Source organism: Lathamus discolor, chromosome 2 (genome assembly GCF_037157495.1).
Source record: "Lathamus discolor isolate bLatDis1 chromosome 2, bLatDis1.hap1, whole genome shotgun sequence".
NCBI lineage: Eukaryota > Metazoa > Chordata > Aves > Psittaciformes > Psittacidae > Lathamus > Lathamus discolor.
The window spans coordinates 109,626,151-109,646,113 of NC_088885.1; the positions used below are offsets into that span (position 1 = coordinate 109,626,151).

General features: G+C 42.3%; 1 protein-coding gene across 1 annotated transcript in view; it reads left to right on the forward strand.

Moving 5' to 3' along the window:
• Nucleotides 1-16,528, forward strand: part of DLGAP1 (DLG associated protein 1) — a 326,853-nt gene extending 310,325 nt beyond the window's left edge. The window contains exons 9-12 of the mRNA XM_065668051.1: nt 1,588-2,006; nt 11,400-11,491; nt 12,603-12,755; nt 15,611-16,528. Coding sequence (XP_065524123.1) covers nt 1,588-2,006; nt 11,400-11,491; nt 12,603-12,755; nt 15,611-15,820 — 874 coding nt within the window. The 3' untranslated portion in view covers nt 15,821-16,528. The remainder of the gene's footprint in view (nt 1-1,587; nt 2,007-11,399; nt 11,492-12,602; nt 12,756-15,610) is intronic.
• Nucleotides 16,529-19,963: the final 3,435 nt, after the last annotated feature.

Below are 19,963 nucleotides of genomic sequence, written 5' to 3' on the forward strand. Positions count from 1 at the left end.
ATGCATCTGGGTGCATCAAATATATAGGACATGAAATTCTCCCTCAGCATCCTTCCATCTGCTCCCTCCTCAGCTGCAGACTAAATACAGTTGATGAAGTTTTGCTGTTAGTTGCACTTGTCTAATCAGCTATTGCTCTTCAGTGGAAGGTGGAATATAAATGGAGTGAAATGGTGCCCAGCATCCAGCTCCACAGCCTTTTCCATGCTGCTTGAGCTTAAACTAAAAATAGAACTGGTAAAGGCAAAACAGCCAAAATATCAGAGGGAAATAGGTCTTAACACTGGTTTCAAGAGTAAATGTGATATAGTGAACAAATTAGAAGTGAACTGCCTGCTGCATGAGTGCAGAGGCATCCTGGATTACTAAGAAGGAGTGGTAATCTGTCCCTGTTCAATTGAAAACTGTATTAATTCTGAAGCCTAAATATTACTAATGTAAGTAACACCTATGCTAATTACTTTGCAGTTCTATCTTCTTTATCATCATGGGGCAAGACAGATGTCTGCTTTGCTTGTTTTCCTGTGTTCCTCAGTGCATCAGTTTCTAGTTACCTTGACTCTGTGATTATTTGTCTGCATATTTTCCACTCATTCCTTCCACAATTTACTGCTTGTTGTATCTGCTCACTACCACCCCCTGCAACAGCATGAGATGTGTCTTACTCCTTACGCTTCCCTCTGCTCCTTCCCCATCAGCCTCTTCACCTCAGATGCCTTGGACTGCAGAATTTGGAGTGTGTTTACAGAAAGAAAACCCACTCAAACCCAAAGCCCCAAACTTCCTCTCTCCCCTGCTTTTGCCTTTACCCTCAAGGTTTACTCTCTGCCCTCAGAGGATCTCACATAGGGAAACTACGTAAGGTGAAAGGAAGCTACCCTCGGGGTGGCAGCCATCCCAATGTCGGTAACGCAGGCAGTGACTGAGAATGATATCTTTGGCGTAAAAAAGAATACTGCTTTGAAACAAGGTTGAATGTGAAAAACAAAATGCCTGAACACTGGGAATGGGCACTGAAATTGTGAGAGATGGCAATGGTATTAGCAGGTATGTAATTATGAAGAAGCAATACAAAATACTTATCTGGGTTAAAAATACTTCTTTATAAATGGAATGTATAGCATTACATAGATAGTGGACTCATTGGTATTACTATCTTATCAGCCTCACATGTATGATTTTTGAACGTGGCTTGTGAGTTTGGGTGTGCAACTTCAAAGGGGTATAAGTTTTACAAGTTGAAAGATAAGCCACTTCTTAAAATTAGGCCCCTTTACCTTTTCATCAATCATTAACCTAAAATACTGAGCTACTGCCACCATTAGCTGTCTCTTGGGCTAGCCTCTGGTTTTGGTAAGCCACACAATAATTACGGGTACTTCCTTCAATAAACAGTAAGCCTGCATGGAAAAAAAGAGGCTTGTTTGTTGGCTTGCAATGGGAAAAGAAGTTTATGCTGATATTTCAAGTAAAAGCACCCCAGTGTGACTGCCAGTCTTAGGAGGAGTGCAGAATCTCAGAAAGTCTTTTCTGACTGAGTTACCTAGAAAAAGCTTTCTAAATATTTTATGTTTGTGGTCTCCAAAGCTTTCGCAGGTTTACGCGATCTAATAGTGTAACAACAGCGGTGCAAGCAGACCTGGATTTCCATGAGAACTTTGAAATAATCGACCCTCAAGAGGACAATACGTGTTCTGGACAAATATCAAGACAATTTTCTCGAGATGCAAGCACCTCCACCGTTAGCATACAAGGGTCAGGAAACCATTACCATGCATGTGCAGTGGATGATGACTTTGATACAGATTTTGATCCATCAATTTTACCTCCTCCTGACCCCTGGATTGACTCTATTACTGAAGATCATCTGGAAGCTGTTCAAAGATCAGTGTGCCCACGAGACGGCCACTGGTTTCTGAAGCTACTACAGGCAGAGAGAGATCGTATGGAGGGCTGGTGCCAACAGATGGAGAGAGAAGAACGGGAAAACAACTTACCTGAGGACAGTAAGTAACTATGTACAATAATATTGCAACTACAAAGATGTATTTAATATAGGTCAAATTTACTCCAGTGAATTCTGTATCGTGTCCTTTCTTATTTAGCTAATGAAGCTATGGAAGTGATTCTCAAAAGGACTATATGTATGTATATAATAACCCTCATTAAAGTTGACAGGGAATGCAAATGTTCGGCACTTCTGAAACTGCAGAGGTATTAGCTTTTGGGATTGCATAGTTCAACAGCTAATTAGGAGACCGTGGTTAGGGATCTTGTAGTATTAATGTTTCTTAACTCTTCCATTTGAAATCTCTTCTCATAACCTCAGAATACAGTTGAACAGACACTAGTTCCTTTTCACTAAATTCATATTTTAATTGCTTTCTTAGATGGCGATTGGCAGCAGGGTATTCAGATGCTTCTCCCAACTGAAAGAGATTTCAGTGGTGCTTCCAAGTTGTTCACCCTCTCTTCCTCTCTCCAGCCTCTCATCATCTCCCTTGCAGTTCTTATTCCTCTCTGATCTTCCTGGTAAAAGAAGCTCTCCATATTCTGTGATAAAACCCACACACGTGCAAACTACATCTCAGCTGTCACCACTACCAGAATTATTACCCCACTTGTAAGGTAGTGGAAATGTATAGTAAGGCTTCATTAGGAAGAAGGGTTTGGTCTTATTCATTCAATCTAATTAGGGAAGAAAAGCTAAACACATGCCTCCCTGTCCAGAATTTAGTTCCCCAGGTCACGCTTTTTTCCTCTTTTTAAAAATGGAGGTCAGTCAGTGGTAACTTCACCAGACTGCCACAGCTTCTCAAATATGATGGATAGTGGCTTAGCCACTTCATTCCCCCCTTTCCCTCAGGACCCATGGATGCATCTCATCAGGCCCCACGGACTTGTGACCTTCAGGTTCCTTAGATGCTCTCGACCCTTATCCTCTACAGAAGGCACCTCTTCATTCTCCCAGTCCCTGCCTTTGCCTTCTGTGCCTTGGGCAGTGTGGCTGGAGAACTTGCTGGTGAATCAAAAAAGGCATTGAATACGTCAGCCTTCTCCATATCCCAGGTAACCAGGTCTCCCGTTTCCTTCCAGAGAAGGGTCCACATTTTCCTGTCTTCCTTTTATCACCAATGTATCTACAAAAACTCTTCATGTTTCCCTTGACATCCCTGGCTGGATTTAATTCTCCCAGGGCTTTAGTTTTCCTAATCTGGCTGCTCTGACAACTTCTCTGTATTCCTCCCGGGCTGCCTCTCCTTACTTCTACTCTCTGTAGGCTTCCTTTTTGTGTCTGAATTTGTCCAGGAGCTCCTTGTTTGCCTATGCAGGCCCCCTTGCATTTTTGCCTGGCTTCCTCACTGTCGGGGTGCATCGCTCTGATGTGAAGGTTTTGATTTATGGAAGAAAAAGAAATAACACTGGCAAAAATGCTGTTTTTTAAAATTCTTAAAAATGCATAAGCTGTTTCTGCTGGAACTTTCCATTGAACCCAATGAAAGAAAGAACCATAGAGAAGTTTGATCTAGATAGATACTATTGTAAGCAACTGGAAATTGACATCTAATGGAAAGTACAAGATAACATCAAGGTATATTAAGGTTTTCTATTACAAAATTTCTGTTATATAACAGGCTAACAATTTCTTCTGAGGCAATAATACAGAAGGATAGGCCCTCAAAGCGAATCCAGATTCCCCAAGTTTTAGAATATTTGAACCTCATTTTTAATTTACATCAGTACATTCAAAAATCTCTTTGAACATGTATCAGAATACAAATGCTTTCTGTTGTTAGTATGCAAGAAATAAGCTTCATGAGGTAAGAGATTTTAGTCTGAAAAGCAAGTGTGAACACATAACAAATAATAGGAAGCACACAATATTTTTAAGTCCAAGCAACAAAGCCCACTTGCTTTCTTTTTTCCACAACAACTTAGACTGGACGTAAGGAAGACATTTTCTATGATGAGGGTGGTGAGATCCCGGGAGAGGTTGCCCAGAGAAGTTGTGGCTGCCCCATCCCTGGCAGAGTTCAAGGCCAGGTTGGATGGGGCTTTGAGCAACCTGGTCTAGTGGAAGGTGTCCCTGCCCATGGCAGGGGGTTGGAACTAAACCATTCTGAGAGTCTATGATTCTGTGAGCTGATAATAAAGGAAAAAAACTACAAATATTTTATTTGTACACCAAAATAGTTGTTCACTTTGGGAAAAAACATGAAGTGAATTTTTACAAGGCTGATACATGCAGAAAGCGTATAGAATTTTCTGTCAGTGTCTTGGTGTCTTTGAGATACGATAGTTTTAAAGGGCCCTTCTTTTGAGCAGTTGGTGGGAGAAGTCAGTTATGGGGAAGATAAATGAGTGGTTCAGCAGGCTATTCCAAATGCCTCCTTACAGCACACATGGCATGTGTCCTTCGGGTTATTCCTCCCCTTCATTTTTCTGACTGGCACTTTTTGTGATCATTGGCAATGGGAAGAGGAAAGGGGTCACCCGGATTTTGTGGTCAGCAGTGAGGTACTGATTTTGGTGTGATGCCACCAGCCGCTCCAGCACGTGGCAGCTGCCTCCCGCAGAAGCTGCATGGGGCTTTCTGCTGCTGCTCAGCACGCCCCACTCTACCTGGTGCCAAGGAAAAGCATATGGCCAGAGCTGCTCTGCCCACTCAGCAGTGCCCAAAACAAAAGCCTGGTTGTTACAAATCCTGACCCAAAATATGTCTGTTTTAATATGTTTATAAACTTCTAAGAGAAGGAGGAAAAGTGAAGACGAGGTGTGTTCTCTTTGGTTTTCCTAATGAAATACAACCAGAGCAGGGAAAGCATCCTTTGTTTTCAACCTGACATCCCCAGCGTGTGTTTGGCCAGATAACAAAATAACGAGGACGTGTGATGAGCGAGGTTTTCTCGATGCCATGGCAGCTGACAGAGGGCTCGTCCCCCCGGCGCTCCGCGAAAAATGATCCCTGCTTCCTCCAGACAATGCGGCCCTTGTGCGAAACAGCTGTCTCAGGGAGACGGCTCGCTGCTGTTTGACAGTAGCTTGTATGTTACAGAGATACGTTGGGTATTATCTAGCTGGGAATGAATCTACCAGATGGGATTGAATGTTTCTAGCTGGGAAATGGAGTCTGCTGCTGTGTATAAAAACAAGCTGTGGTTCAGTGGCTGCATGATGAAATGCCAATATAGAGAGAAATGTGGTTCCCCTTCCGCCATGAATTATGTATTGTAGAGTATATTCCGGTTCTATTTGAAATCATTTTTCGATAGAGCCGTGGAGTGTGTAACAGGCAAGTGAACGCCATTCACACTTTAAGCTAGGATACTTGAAATCGTTTCCATGTATTTTGCTGTTACCGGGACATTGGCTACAAACTGTAGGGCTCTCATAAATATTCTTAGATATATTAATATATATTTATATTTATAAATTTATACATATTTAAAAAATATTCTTAGATATATGAGTCTGAATCCCTTGTGACAAATGACTGACACTTTGGATCAGTGCAATCAGTTGTTTACCTTCTTTTGTTTTCTCTTACCTCTTGCCTCAAACTTGCAAAATTTCATACAGTCAGAGCCTCATGACTGGCGGTGACTTTTGGCTCAGGGCTCTGGAGTAACCATTTACACACAGAATAAGCAGCAACAGGCCTGGCTGCCAGCACATTGATGTTAGTGAGCAGCCTTTAATCACTTTATTTCCCAGTGGCAGTAGACATGCAAACATACACCTATGGCCTCAGCCTGGCTTTTGCTGGATTTTTTGCTGTTGTTTTATTTCACATGGAGCATTAACCCTTCTGGAAGAACCAGAGGATTTGATTTCCCCCCTGCTTCAGAAATGTTTCTCTTTCATTGGGGTTGTAATGTGGCTTAGATGCGAAGATAAGCATCAGAAGTAAACAGTGGGCCTGATTCACCACAAGCCAGGTGTAATGTGGGTTTAGTGGCAAGATAAGTCAGGCCAATCAAGTGAAAACGAAAATAGAAAACCACGGCTCTGACAAGACATGTCATTATAACTGTCTTGTGTGTATACTACACTCCTCTGGGCTAGTCTGTGAACAAAGGTTGACCTCAAATGTGCAATAACCTCCCTGCTCAGGACCAGAGTCACTGCAAATTCAGCCAGGTCTGGCAAATTATGCAATACTTGCACACTTTGTGCTGGTTTAGTGTGTTTTGATTGTTTCAAAAGAAAACTTTATGAGTGAAGGCTAAACGAAAAAAGAAGAAAGTTAAGGAAAAGATGTAATTTTTGTAATAGTTGTGCATGGCAAAAGAAAAGGGGACCCATGAGACCACTCTCAGCCACAAGCAAGGAAAACCATTTGCCAGTCCTCTGCAGGGCTTCCCTAAGCTTCCTGGTCCCTGCCGCTTGGAGGAGTAAGGCAGCCTCATCCTGCAGTGGGCTGATGCAGGCTTGCAAAGGGACAGTCACCAGGCTGACATGTGGCCAGAGTCCTGCTGGAATCCCCCTGGCTACGTTCCTCTGGCCATATGCCCGAGGCATCCTTTTCTTGTGCTGGTTTTCTTTTCTCCCCAGAAGGGACTTCTCCGTACGCAAGGGTTTCTCCAAGGAAAGTCAGCTCCTGGCTGGAAGCCCTGCCAGTGTCCAAAGGCTAGCAAGGGAAAAAGAGAAATTCACAAGCAAGGAAACAATCTAGTTAGGGAAAAAAACATGAAGTGTGGCAATAAATGCCAAGTAAGTCAGAGAACACATGGAAACTGCTTTACTCCCAGTGAACAGCATTTACTCATGCAGACAGCCCTATTAATTTCAATGAGATCACTCCTATAAGTATATATATGACTCAAAGCAAGGACTGCTCCTTCATGCTTTGCTCCATTTGGCTGTTTTCCTTAACAGTCCTGCTTAAGACCTGAGCAGTAGTTTTAACTTTGAATTTCCTGGCTTTTGTCATGTTTGGCGTTATTTAAATGTAGGTCTGTCAACATGAATAGGCTAAAATGCTGGTCCATCCTGGCTTGGAAATGGATTGTGACAGCTCTATGGCAGGATTGCTTCATATGCATTGTGCCCAGCCAACATCTGCAACGCAAATGTCAGGCTGTGTTCCTGTAATTTCGGCTATTGTTCCTACCACTTGCTCCTGGGGCAATGAGCAAGTCGCTGGTTTGCTGTTCCCTAGCTTGAGCCCTGCTACCGATCAGCTGTTCGTACATTAAGGGCATTTGATAGTTACAGTCCTTAAGTGCCTCCTTCCTCACTTGTTAGACCCTGGAGCCTGTCAAAGTTGAAATGCAAAGAGATTGGTTGGTGTTTAGGGCCAAATAATGCTGCTGCTTCTCAAAACTTCCATGGCTTCTACGTGATGACTTTTCATTGCAGGTGATTTTTGTTCTTGTTTTCTTGTATTTTGATATCCTTGTCACACACACAGTCTCTTTCCAAGATGACAGTATCACCATTTTCCGCTTGTGTTTGCAATTCCTTTTTTGGATTGTTTTTCTTCATTTATTTTCCCATGAAGACAAGGAGGGGAGAGATACACAGAGCTTTACAATCCCAAAGTAGGTCCCATGCAGTTCTTAGAACCACAAGAAGCGAGAACTTACTGCTTGAACAGAGCTAATCTAAGTCTATATTTAAGAACATTTTAAAAGCATAATGTGTTGGGGGGATGGACACACAAGAAAATCCACTGGTATGTGTCTACCTTGGAATAACATTCTGTGTCCCCTGGTGAAGAACAGTAATAGTGAGGAGGCACTCCACAGTAGCTGAATTATATCAAGCTATCTATATGAAAGCAGTTTTTTCCAGAATAGGCATGTCTGTTTCTTTAAAGTCATCACAGGAGAGAACTGGATTTGCAAGGAAGAGAGGTCAAAGCAAGGAGGGGTGTGAGGAAAAATTCAAACTATAAAAACAAAACACTGCAGTACACACACTTCTCCCCCTGGGGAAGGGGTGACAGCAAAGCATATGATGGATGTTAATAATGTTGCTTAATGCATTACTGGAAGGCATTCAGATCCAACAGCGCTGAGTGTGCTGTATAACCCTGTATGGAATAGAAAGCAGGCATGAATAACATTATATAGGTGTTTAAATCTGTTATGATTGTATCTTGATGGGTCGGTATTTTTTGTTGTTGCTTGGTTTTATACATTCTGTTTGCATCCTATTAACTGAACACATCAATTTGAATGTTTATATGTTTTTCTCCTGATTCTTTTCTGATGTGTTTTGACTATTATCTCTGCAATTCCATTTATTTTCTTGGTACTTCAAACATCACAGGCTTTTCACCTAAGAAAGTACCAGTCTATTTTCACTTTTAGGTTTTTTTACTATACCTTGGCCTTTCTCCTTGACATCCAAGGTTTTGACTGAGTAAGCAAAACGAGCACTCTGCCTTGAAACACCAAAGCAATGTGCGTTTGGAAGCAAAACTTAGGCTATTGATAAGGCTTTGTGCCTTCTGGAGAGATTCCTTTCAGTCTTTTGCATGCTTTGTCTTTTTCTTTTCCCCTAACTTCCGTGACAGAGTTGGTTGTTGAGGGGTTCCACATTAACAGACCACTTGCTTTTGAGGGGCAAGGAATCAGTGACACTTGACTAGATACAGCCGCAGCTACAGCAGAAGTGGCAACAATAGAGAACAGCATCAGCATGCATCCCACAGTCAGCTGGGATGATGGTTTTTAGGCAGATAGCCAGTCGCTAGGCAGCCAAGGACAAGGACTTCCTTTTCCCTCTGCTGAGATCTCTGTATTTTAAGCTCTTCTTCCCTCAAAGAAAGGGGCACATTCCCATCCACCACCACCAAGGTGTATTTACATTTCTTTGTGCTTGGGATGTGATTTCCAGCTTGGGTGGTGCAGGTTTCCAGGAAGAGCTCCCCTCATCTTGGTTTTTTGTCCCAAGAAGTTGAGAGACTGTTTTTTCTCTCCTCCTCAAGTCTTGGGAAGCGTCAGAGTGGCCGAGCTCCAGATGAGGCAGCTGTTCCGAAATACACTCAGTGGGAAGAGTTTTCCTAACAATGGGAACCACATGAAAGCTCCCGGAGTAGCTCCTCCCACTATTGAAAAGTCCTTTCAGTTGAGTGGTTTGCATATTGGGTTGCATAAATGACTAGACACACCAAGGGGTCCATTTTCAGCACTGTGCGCATAGAATTAGACACGCAAGCCTTGCTAACAATAATGAGAGTTGTGTGCAAAACTCCCTGCGCAATATGCTGAAAATATTCTGCTTAGTGAATCTTCCAGCTCACGGCTGTTTCCTGGCAGTGCTGAGCTGAGTTCTGGGAACAAAATGAAAGTCTGGGCTCTGTGTGTGTTCACAGAGCTCTCTCCTATAGTTTCTGGAAAGAAAATGTGTAAAGACTCCCTCTCCCATTTCCCCTGTCTATGTCTGAAGTATAAATGAACTCCGCATCCCACTTTTTTCTTCAGCAGCCTTCAAGCTCGCTTGTTAAGGCTGCTGAAGGAAAAGCTATATGCCTTGAAGGAGCAGAACACAGACTTCATCATATTTGTTACCACGTGGCTACGCAAGTGAATCCCTGGGAGAATGCATGGTGGCATTCTGGGCGCAAGCCACGGATATGCACTGTAGCCTTTCACAGGACCCTGAGGCCCTAAAAAAATTGTCGGAAGGGGCTATAGCAAAGTTGTATTTATTTCTTTATTTATCTGTTTATTGATTTTTCATTGTGGTAAGTCAAAATACTTAGCAGCATTTTCCCAGTGGAGCTCTGCTACTGTTGTGTTAGGTTTTACACAAAAAGCGACTGCCCAAGGGGTGGTACAGAGGCTGGCAGCTTAGGACTAATATCTCTTCTAGGCTCTGCCAACAATTCACTCACCTGGAGCAGGCCACTTCATCTCTTTGGTTTTCCTGCTTCTCCCTCGCCTGCCTTATGTATCCAGAGTGTAAATTTGTCATGGAAAAGTTGCTGTGTTTATTTGAGGGCTAGAACAATGCAAATACCCATGAATAGAAGTGCTAGTGAAAATTGTGACACAGTGGCTGCCATTCATGTTTTTCATTAATGAAGTGTTAAAAATTTTAACTAATTTAAATTAGTTTTTAAGTCAATATTTAACAAGAGAATTGGGGGATAATAAGTTGTTCCAGCCAAAAGGGAAAATTAATGCTTGAGCCAGATACATCCACAGTGCCAACCTGTTTATTTAAAGACTGTGCATATAGCAGAGTTGTTGGGTTCTTTTTCCTGAGCATTGAAAGTCTCAGACAAACTGGTAGCTGCTTTGTTGCTCACAGCATCAATTTTCTTTCAACCAGCAGTTCCCAAAATCACACTCTCTTCTTTAGATTCACTGTCCTAATACCAGTTGTCTGTCTTTCTGCTCTGTTTCTGCTTTGCTTGATTCTTTTATCACATATACACACAAATGTGTACACACACATACTCCCCCTGGACCAGAACTCAGCAAAGCTCTAGAGAAATGCAGGTCTCTGAATGCACCAGTTTTGCCTCTTGTTTTTAGTAGTGTATTCCCAACTACCTCTTGCAGCAGTAAAACCCCACCATTTCACTGAGGTTGAATGCAATCAAAACAGTATGAGCTCCTGTTTTATTCAGAGGCATTCACTATGGGCTGTCTTCTGGTTCACTGCAGTCCTTCACAGCACGCAGTCAGTCCAAAGACACCATAAGTACCCAGCTGTCTGTACAAAGGAGTCCCCAAACAGCACTGGAACTGGGCTAGGACTCTTTGACATCTCCTTCCAGGTCACCAGCAAGGACGAGAGGCCAGGATGTGATTGCTCCCTGAAGTATGCCTCGGTATCTGCATTCAAAGGCAGAAGCCGCCTCAAGATTATGCTCACTGGAAAATACTCAGAGGGTGCAATTGAGATTCATTGGTGTGCATTAAAATCACCATTCCCTTTCTGGGGCTCTGATTGAACAACACTCGGCTAAACCTGAAAACAAGGCTCTGAGTTGCTAAGCAAGGTGGCAGAAATGCTGGTAGACGCAGCATAGAAGGCATCACGGGGATTGAAAGCCATGTGTCCTTGTGCAGGGAGCTGGCTTGTATTCAAAGCCTGAGCCTGGGTCACAGTGATGAGGAGAGGTGTCATTTCTGGTGAGCTTTCTATGCAGGTTGCAAAAGCTTTTAGTTAGCCACATTTATACTGCCATGGAAGTGCTCTTTGCTGGTTATAGCTGGTCTCATGGGAGGAATGAGTAAGATGCAGCAGCAGATTAGTATTTTTGCCTATTGCAGATTTGGCCTTAGATTTATCAGCTTCTTTCTAATCCATGAATAAGAGATAACATACTTTTTCAAAGCCAGAGATGACTACTGTGCAGCTTTCTTCTCTTTTTATAGGCTTTCAGTTGCCTGCCACACAGAAAGCGTCGTGACTTACATTTCTTCTCCTCTCAGTTCTAGGGAAAATTCGAACTGCAGTGGGCAGTGCCCAGCTTCTCATGGCCCAGAAATTTTACCAGTTCAGAGAACTTTGCGAAGAAAACCTGGTATGTAAGTTTTCTGCTAGACGCTGTTGTGTGCCTTTTACTAACCCTGTGAACAATAATGCCTAGACTAGACAGACTTTCTGATTAATATGGTAGTTTTTCTCGTAAAGGCCTTGATATGAATTTGGGAGTATCTCTGTGAAACTTAGCAGTGTCAGCATGAGCTTCACAATGGCTTTAGGAGCCGTAAGATAGCAACAAGCAAAAAGCTTTGGGTGAAATAACACTGAGGCTCTGCTACTGACTTCAGAAGGGTAAGGACCTGTCCCTTGCTCTCGGAGTTCAGTTTGCATGGGCATAGAGATGTTTGGGTAAAAGAACTTAAAGTCTTTCAAGGTGGACCAGAAGTCTCATGAGTGGGGCTTTCCCATGTAATCTGTACTAAACAAGATAGAAATACAAGAAAGTCAACCACTGAAAACTGGTGCTTCATGTTCCACAACCCCAATAAGTGAAAAAAGAGAGAAATAATTTTCCAGAGGGTTAAAAGGGCAAAGAATAATATTCCTGTTGGTAAATAAAAATACATTTTACACCTTGTATCTAAAGCACTATTCTTCTGCATGTTCTCTTGCGAGATTTTCACCCTGCAGAGGTTATTCTTGGTTAAACCTTAAGTTCTCAGAATGTGGAAAGGGCATCCATGCAGTGATATATCACTATTTGCACAACCAGCAAATGTACATATGCACAGGGATCAGTCTTTTTTACAAGTGTGGACATGGCAGGGAACCCTTCCTCACGAAAGTGAAGATGAGGCTGGTGATTCATTTCACTGGGGTTAGGATATAACCAGTTGTGCCCAGGAACATCCCTAGGCAGATCCTGCCCCAGGGGACCCGCCACGTGCCCTTTCCCCATGGTCCACGGGGGGTAACCACTGCCTTCAGTGAGTGGGGATCTGTGGGGGCACAGCAGCTCAACACCCAGCCAGACTCCTTGAAAAACCCCTGCCAGTAAGTAGTGCTCCATTTTGCTTCTCTCCCTGTGTCTCACCGATTGCTTGGATCTGCTGAAACTGCTTTGCTAGCGAGATTCCTAACCATTCAAACAAATGCTTTACATTAAGGCGTACTAAAGCCAATGTGTTTTTCTTTCTTCTATTGCACAGAATCCTAATGCACATCCACGGCCGACCTCCCAGGATTTAGCAGGGTTTTGGGATATGCTGCAGTTGTCCATAGAAAATATTAGTATGAAATTTGATGAACTTCATCAGTTAAAGGCCAATAATTGGAAACAGATGGATCCTCATGACAAGAAGGTAGAACACTGTAGATTTTGTATGCTTCATTTAAAACCCTGCACAAATACTGGACAGATTAAATAGGCCTCTGTGTTACAGCGTTGACGTTTAAAATGTGAAATGAAGCTCATATCAAATTAATTTCATTGTATTAACAATGTTTACATAATAATCATCTGGGATATTATCTGTAATATGTTTCAGGCATATTTTTAAACCAAATCTGTCTTTGTGAATCGGATAATGGGAATGTGGTACTTTGTTAAGCTTTACATTTAATCATATTAGGCGATCAATCGTTGGAAGGAACTGCCTTATATATTGATTCTTAAAATTAAATAAATCACATTTACGGTTCATATTATTGCATATAGCAAGAGTTCTAGGTTGTGTTACTGAAAAAAATAGGAAAGCACTGTAACCATCACTGACTTTGGTAACCAGATTGCAAACAAAGCAATATCAAAAATATGCCTTCCAAAATGTCACATGAAAGAACTACTTTTTTTTTTTTTTTTTTTCCATTTGTTTCATTTCTCAATTTATTTTGGTTTGGTTTTTGGCTTTTTTAATGGGTGATTTCATAAACAGGTTCACTTTGCTGGTAGTGCTGTTTACCCAAAGTAGCATAAAAATCATCTGGAGTTTTGGTCTTCTTTTATTTTTTTTAAATGTAGTTGTCTTCTGTCACCATGAAAAACTACCATCTCCAACTGTGAGCCACATTTCACTTTCCATTCTCATTTGGCACCATTGCCTTATTTTTCCTCTCACTATCTGTATCAAGACAAACAGCACCTGGGTGAGCCAAAATACACAAATGTTTCAAAAAAATCCTTAAAAGCCAGACCCATTCCTAGAGGAATCAACAGTCTAATGTCACGCTCCTATAGGTATGTAATGTGATGGCTGAATTTCCACCATGGCTGCTCTGATAGGAGTGAATACAGCCGACAGGTAGGGTCACCAGAAGGAGGGGGAACATGACGTACAGGTACAGTGGCTCAGACAGGAGTCCGGGCTGCCCCAACTGATGATCAGCTGGCTGCTGATGACCAAAGTGGTGTTTTCTTTTGGACAAATAACCGTAATAATATCAAACCCCATTAATCTTGCAGCGGGAAGCTTGCAAAGGCAGTGCTGGTAGCACTCTCCCTCCTCCTCCGATCAAGACTAAATACTCATTCCTGACTTAGGAGTGCCATGCTCACACCACTTGTGCACACCTAGTGTGTTTTGTAGGGGAATGAATGGGAATGTGTTTTCCTAGCCCAAGGTACTGAAGGCAAGTCATTTTCTTATCTTCTTTTTTTTTTTTTTTTCCAGTTTCTATCTAAAAAAGGAAGTTAAAACCGTCAGACATCCATGCACAGAAACGCTGGTATCTGGTCTTTCATTAGCTTTTACAGTAAAGCGGGTAGGCCGAGTGTTTGCAATTGCAGTGAGAAATGAGAGCTTTCCTTAAAAAAAACCAAACGTGCCTTTTCTTTGCTTCTGAAAAAAAACACTTCAAATAGTTTCCAACAAAAAGAAGACTATAATAGGTTAAAGGAAGTTAAGTAGTGCTGAAGAAAGGGACCTACAGTAGGAAGGTAAAAGATTTTAACGAATTGCACTGTGTTCCTGTTTCAACAGCGTTTGTCTATGATTTTTAGATGAAACAGATCATCTATCTTAAAAAGGATTAAAAAACAAAAAAGAAGAAAACACTTTATGTGGAACTGATATTTGCAGTTGCCTTTGGCCTTTGCCACTGGTCCCTTTTTAAGCAGCATAGATTAATCCTTGGACGGAGAGAAAAAGCGAAGTATGAATAAGTGTAACTAAGCACCTTTATATTTCGAGCCATGGAAGCTGTGAGCAGCATGAGAGAAAACGAAAGGGCAGAATGGGACCTTTGTAGTGCGGTAAAATCCCTTCGCTCAGAGACCATGTTCACAGTTGGAAGGGGATGTAACTTAAAAGACAATCTAATTAACTTGACAAAGTCTTTGTGGCCGCCTGAAATTCAGACCTGAATACACTTTTCTTTTTTGAGAGACATCGCTCTCTGAGGGGGTTTTTTTTGCTGGGTTTTTGTGTGTGTGTGTACATGCACCAGGATACGCATAAAAGTCCTCCTTGTTGATCGCATATCTGGAGCTAGCTGCCACCGTGATGATTAATGCATGTTCTCTTAATGGTTCTTACGCTTTTCCTACCAGGTTTTTTTTCTGCTTCTATCTGATCGTAGCTTGTCATGCCTATTTAGCAGGAGGCTAGAGTTTATGAGCTTGCACACTGAGCCCCAAAGTGCGGGATTTTTGAGAAGCCATGAAGCCACTACAAAATATATACATAAATATATGGTGTTTCTTAACAGCACTTACTCCGATGCACCAGCTGCAGGCAGCTAGTTCCCATCTGCACTTGGGAACGCCAAAGCCACGGTATCTCCGTGTTGCAAGAGCGCCTGGTGTGTTCTGCACCTATAGAAGAGGGTGGCTCAGGAGTCGGGGCTCTCCAGAGCTCCTCTGCTGAGAGCAGCGCTCGCTCCCCAGGCGCTCACGACTGCGCTGGTGGCGGGAGGCCGTGTCTGATGCTCTCCTTTCTAGCCCCTGGCACCAGGAGGAGACGCCTGGATCCCCGCTGCCCCGGGGAGCCGCACTAAGCGGTTAGCGGTGGGGGCCTCGGCCCCGAGGAAAAGTAGCCCTTTGCCCTTGCCCTGTGTTTATGAAACCTTGAGCACAAAAGCCAGTTCACTGAAGACAGAAAGGCAGATAAGAGCTAACAAACCTTAGGTAAAATGTGTGTTCTAACTACTGACGTATCCTAGTTTTTCCCGCCTTTCCCTGAGAAGCTGTATAATGCCATTAACCTTCTGCTTTGATCAGGAGAGAAGGGTCCCTCCTCCAGTGCCAAAGAAGCCATCGAAAGGTCAGGTGCCACTCATACGAGAACGCTCTCTGGAAAGCTCGCAGCGTCAAGAGGCCCGGAAACGGCTGATGGCTGCCAAGCGCGCTGCATCGGTCCGCCAGAACTCAGCTACCGAGAGCGCCGAAAGCATTGAGATATACATCCCCGAAGCCCAGACCAGGCTATGAAGGGATCCAACTGGGAGGACTCTCTCTGGCAAGACAAGCCTCATGTATAATCTGCCCCTCTAGGCTCCTGCTCAAGGTCACCACGAAGTATTTGTACCTCCTCCTCCTCCTCTCTCTCTCGCTCTCTGCCCCCTCCTCTCCCCCTCCCCTCTCTCTATACGCAGCCGCCCCGATGCTCCCAGTGAACTCCACTGCCGTGGCGTAGTTGTCGGTCCTCCGAGAGATGTCCTCTAATCACCCTTGCTTTCTGAAGGTTCGCCCATGCCATCACGATGCTTTGTCACATGTACTGATGCTGCCACTTCGCCTCATGTAAACGAGTACGATCCCTCTTTATTTTTTAGTTTCTGTTTGAAACAAATAAACGCAGCGCTCAGACTTCCACACACCCGCCACCTGTACAGTAGATGCTCCGTTTAACTTACCCATGATCTTTAGTTGACCTAAAGCTAGTCTGTTACCCAGTGTACAGCAATATCAAACTGTAGGGGACTTTGGAAATTTCAGTCATGCAGGGTGATCCTTTCGGACTCTGCCGTCTTCCTCACAAAAGATGAAAGGAACTAAGACTTGGATTCCCTTCTTTTTATTACTGTTTTTTTTTAAAGCAGATGGCGCACTTTAAACCTCTGAATCACACCTTCTCACCTGAATTTAAGGAGTCACATATGGGGAGGGGGCTGGGGTGGGCATAGGGAAGTGGGGGAGAAAATAAAACACAGCTCTGCAAGGTGAAAAAGTGGAAGTATATCCCGCAGGTGAGATGGCGAGGGATAGAGAAGTTCCTGTGGAAAGACACCTGCACACTCACAGCTGCACAAACTGCCTCATGTTTATTTCATCAATCACTACTTAAACATTTCAATCAGCAGAAGATTGTAAATTCGATCTTCCAGGGAAATAATCTATTTTGAAAGGCAATAAAAGAGTGAAAAGGAAGGAGATAAGAAGCAATGACAGTTGAAGAGATAATATAAAAGAAGGATTTTCTTGTCCAAGTATTAAGAATTTTTAAAATTGTACTGTATTGTCAATTCCTCTTGTATTGTATTGTATGGATTATATTGGTTAAAAAAAAAAAAAAAAAAAAAGAAAAAAAGAAGTTTGGTTTTGTTGATGTCTTAATCTCGGTGGGACCATCCGATCTCACACGTCCACGCAGCCACACACAGACACCTGTAGACGAATTGCTGTACATGGAGCCTCTGATGCTTTTCCAGACCAGGCTTGCTTTGCTGTATCCACAGCCAGTTGTATGCTACAGTCCAGACTGCTTATCACCAAACAGTCTGCATCTAGGAGTAAATTTCTCACTCAGCCTCCTCTTAGCAGTATAAAATACCCATTTGAACAAGAACAATAAAGTATTTTTCACAAGTTATGGGATTAATATGAACTTAATTTTTTTCACAACAAGCCTTCCTCCCAATGGCTTCTGCCATTGTTTTGCAATCATGAAAAATATGCATCCCAAGTAGCTCATTAATAGTGGGGGTTACTGGCAGACAATAGGGCTGGAGAGGAGCCTGAGAGGTCAGCCCCTGCATGTCTGTTCCCCCCAGTCATTCTGGCTGAGGCAGGAGCTTGTCCTCCAGCTCCTCTGATGTGGAACAGTGCTGACCATGACGCTACCCGGATCTCTTGTGCCAACATTAGGAAAGCTATGTCAGGCATGTTGCTGAAAGCAAGTTGTGTGCGTGCATGTGAGTGTGAGTCTGAGTGCGTGCGTGCACATGTGTGCCTAGCTGGCATGTGCTGCTGAAAGCAGAATTACTGTGAACTGGTTCAGATGATGGGGCTGGTCCAGGGCAGAGGAACGCTGTGTGGTCCCTGGTGTTGTGTGCAGCCCCATGGTGATGCTTTTTGGACCCCTCCACTGGTCCCTGTGAGCTTTTTGCCCCAGCTGCCAGGGCAGGGCTACATGGGAGAGGAAGGCAGGCTGCTTTCCACTCCTGATGGGAACAGGCAGAGGGAAAAGCCCCCATGGAGGGGCACAGGGTGCCAGCGCTGTCTGTCTGTGCCCATAACTGTTAAACTTGTACAGATGATCCGACCCATGAAAAATCCCACTGCACAGGGTGGTGTAATTCTGCAGCTTGCACTTAAAAAGCATTCAAAATCGTCATCAAAAACTTAAGGTCTTGCTAAAACTATCCATCGAGATCATGGCAGACAGCTTCTTTTCTTACGACATCATAGCCAGGTGCTAATTTAATTTTATTCAAGAAAATAAGAGAGGTAATAGGTTCTGGCACCAAGTATTTTCATGAGAGCATACTAAAACCACTAGAGAATTTGCTACCTCTCAAAGCCATTGATATCTGAGCTATGTCTTTATAAACAGGGCACAAATATTTACTGCTGTGGTTTACAAGATAAGGGCTAATAATTTAATATATAAATGACTTTTAACTAGAGTAATCAGAAATCCAGTGTAACCCTAGAGTGCTTTGTGTTACAGGAGCTTCAAATGGTTTGACCCTCTAGGTGTTTGAATAGCAGTGTATTTGCTAGTTTTGAAACACTGCGTTTAACTTTTAGCAGCAATGAAACATCACCGTGTTTGCAGTATGTAATAGTGCCAACTGCCACTTTTGAGCATATATAGTCATAGGAAGTATTAACTATTTGGAACTCATTTGTACTGAAATATTCAAAGCAGTATCCAGGTGAGAGTCCACATTCACAACTGTGTTGCAGACTAAACTTAGTTTTGTGAACGTTTTATGAAAGATGAGTTAAGACTTTGGTTGACAAGTGGCTACAGAAATTTATATCCAGCAAATTCCCACCTAAAAATGCAGAAAAGCGAAGACTATCTAGTCCTGTACATTACAAATTACTGTATTTGTATGTCATAGAATATTTTTCATATCTAATTTAAATGAATTTGTTCTTAGCAGGATGCCTGTTAGTTCATTTGGCACTGGAGAGGTTATTATAATGTTTGCTTAGTTTTTTAGCAAAATATTAAAAGTAGAGCTAAGACCAGAAAGCATAAAATAGAATAATTCTGCCCCTAGAATGCCACTAGTTAACCACTTGACTCATTTACTGACTCTAATGCTAGTATATTTGCTCTATCATCTGTTTTAGTATAATTTGTAACTATTTGTTTTTAGTCTAACCTGCCCAGTGTATATTAAAAATGCCTATATTCTGTTTCACTTTGGGACTAAACTATTGCTTTTTTTTTTTTCCTTGGGGGAAATTTTAGAAAAGGTTGTTTTTGTCTCCTGCTTCAAAAGTTTAAAAAGAAAAAAAAAAAAGTATTTATTATATTTTTTGCAGATGTTTCCATAAAATTCTCATAATCTTTTTGTAAAGAAAGATGAAGAAATGGATTAAAGATTTTTAATATTTGAAAAGGTAAATAGAAATAATTTATTTGTAATATATTTCAGTTTATTTATTGGTGTTCCCTTAATGCTTTTATGTGCACTATCACTTTAATTTAAACTGTACCTTTGTGAATTTATTGGGTTTTTTGTTTGTTTGGGTTTTTTTAAGGAAAATGGTCAAATGCATATTTTAAGTAACTGGAATGTAAATCACTGACCTACCTGCATTCCCAAATGTGATTTTAAAAATGTTTTTGATTTGAAACAAAAGACACAAATGTGAAAGCCTTTAGAGAGAGGAGAGTGTTTTTATGGCTTAATGATTTGGGTTTCCATAGGATTATCTATCTGGTTTGTGTGTGGACAGGAAAATGTAAATAGATGAATGTTTCCCATAATGTAAAAAGAGCAAATTAATAAAATAATTAATGCACTGCTTGTAAGAGCTGTGGGTTTTCAATGCAAAATCGCTCTCCCAGAACTGCCAAGGCGTTCCATTTGATGTGGTCAAGGATAAAAGCACGACAAGCAGAATGTTTCTCTTAAGCACTTATTGCTTAAGACCGATCCTGCAAAGTCTCATGCACAGCACCCCACTGTGCGCACTGGAAGTGCTCATCTGCGCAGAGTTAATCACAGGTGTAAATATTGCCATGATCAAGGCCTTGAGCCTTAACAAAATCTTCAAAGTCGCTTCTGCACAGAGCCTGGCCAAACCCTGCTGAAGATGACAGGAGTTACATTGGTGATTTCAAAAGGAGCAGCAAGAAACCCCAGCCCGTTTCTTTTTCCCCTCACTGGT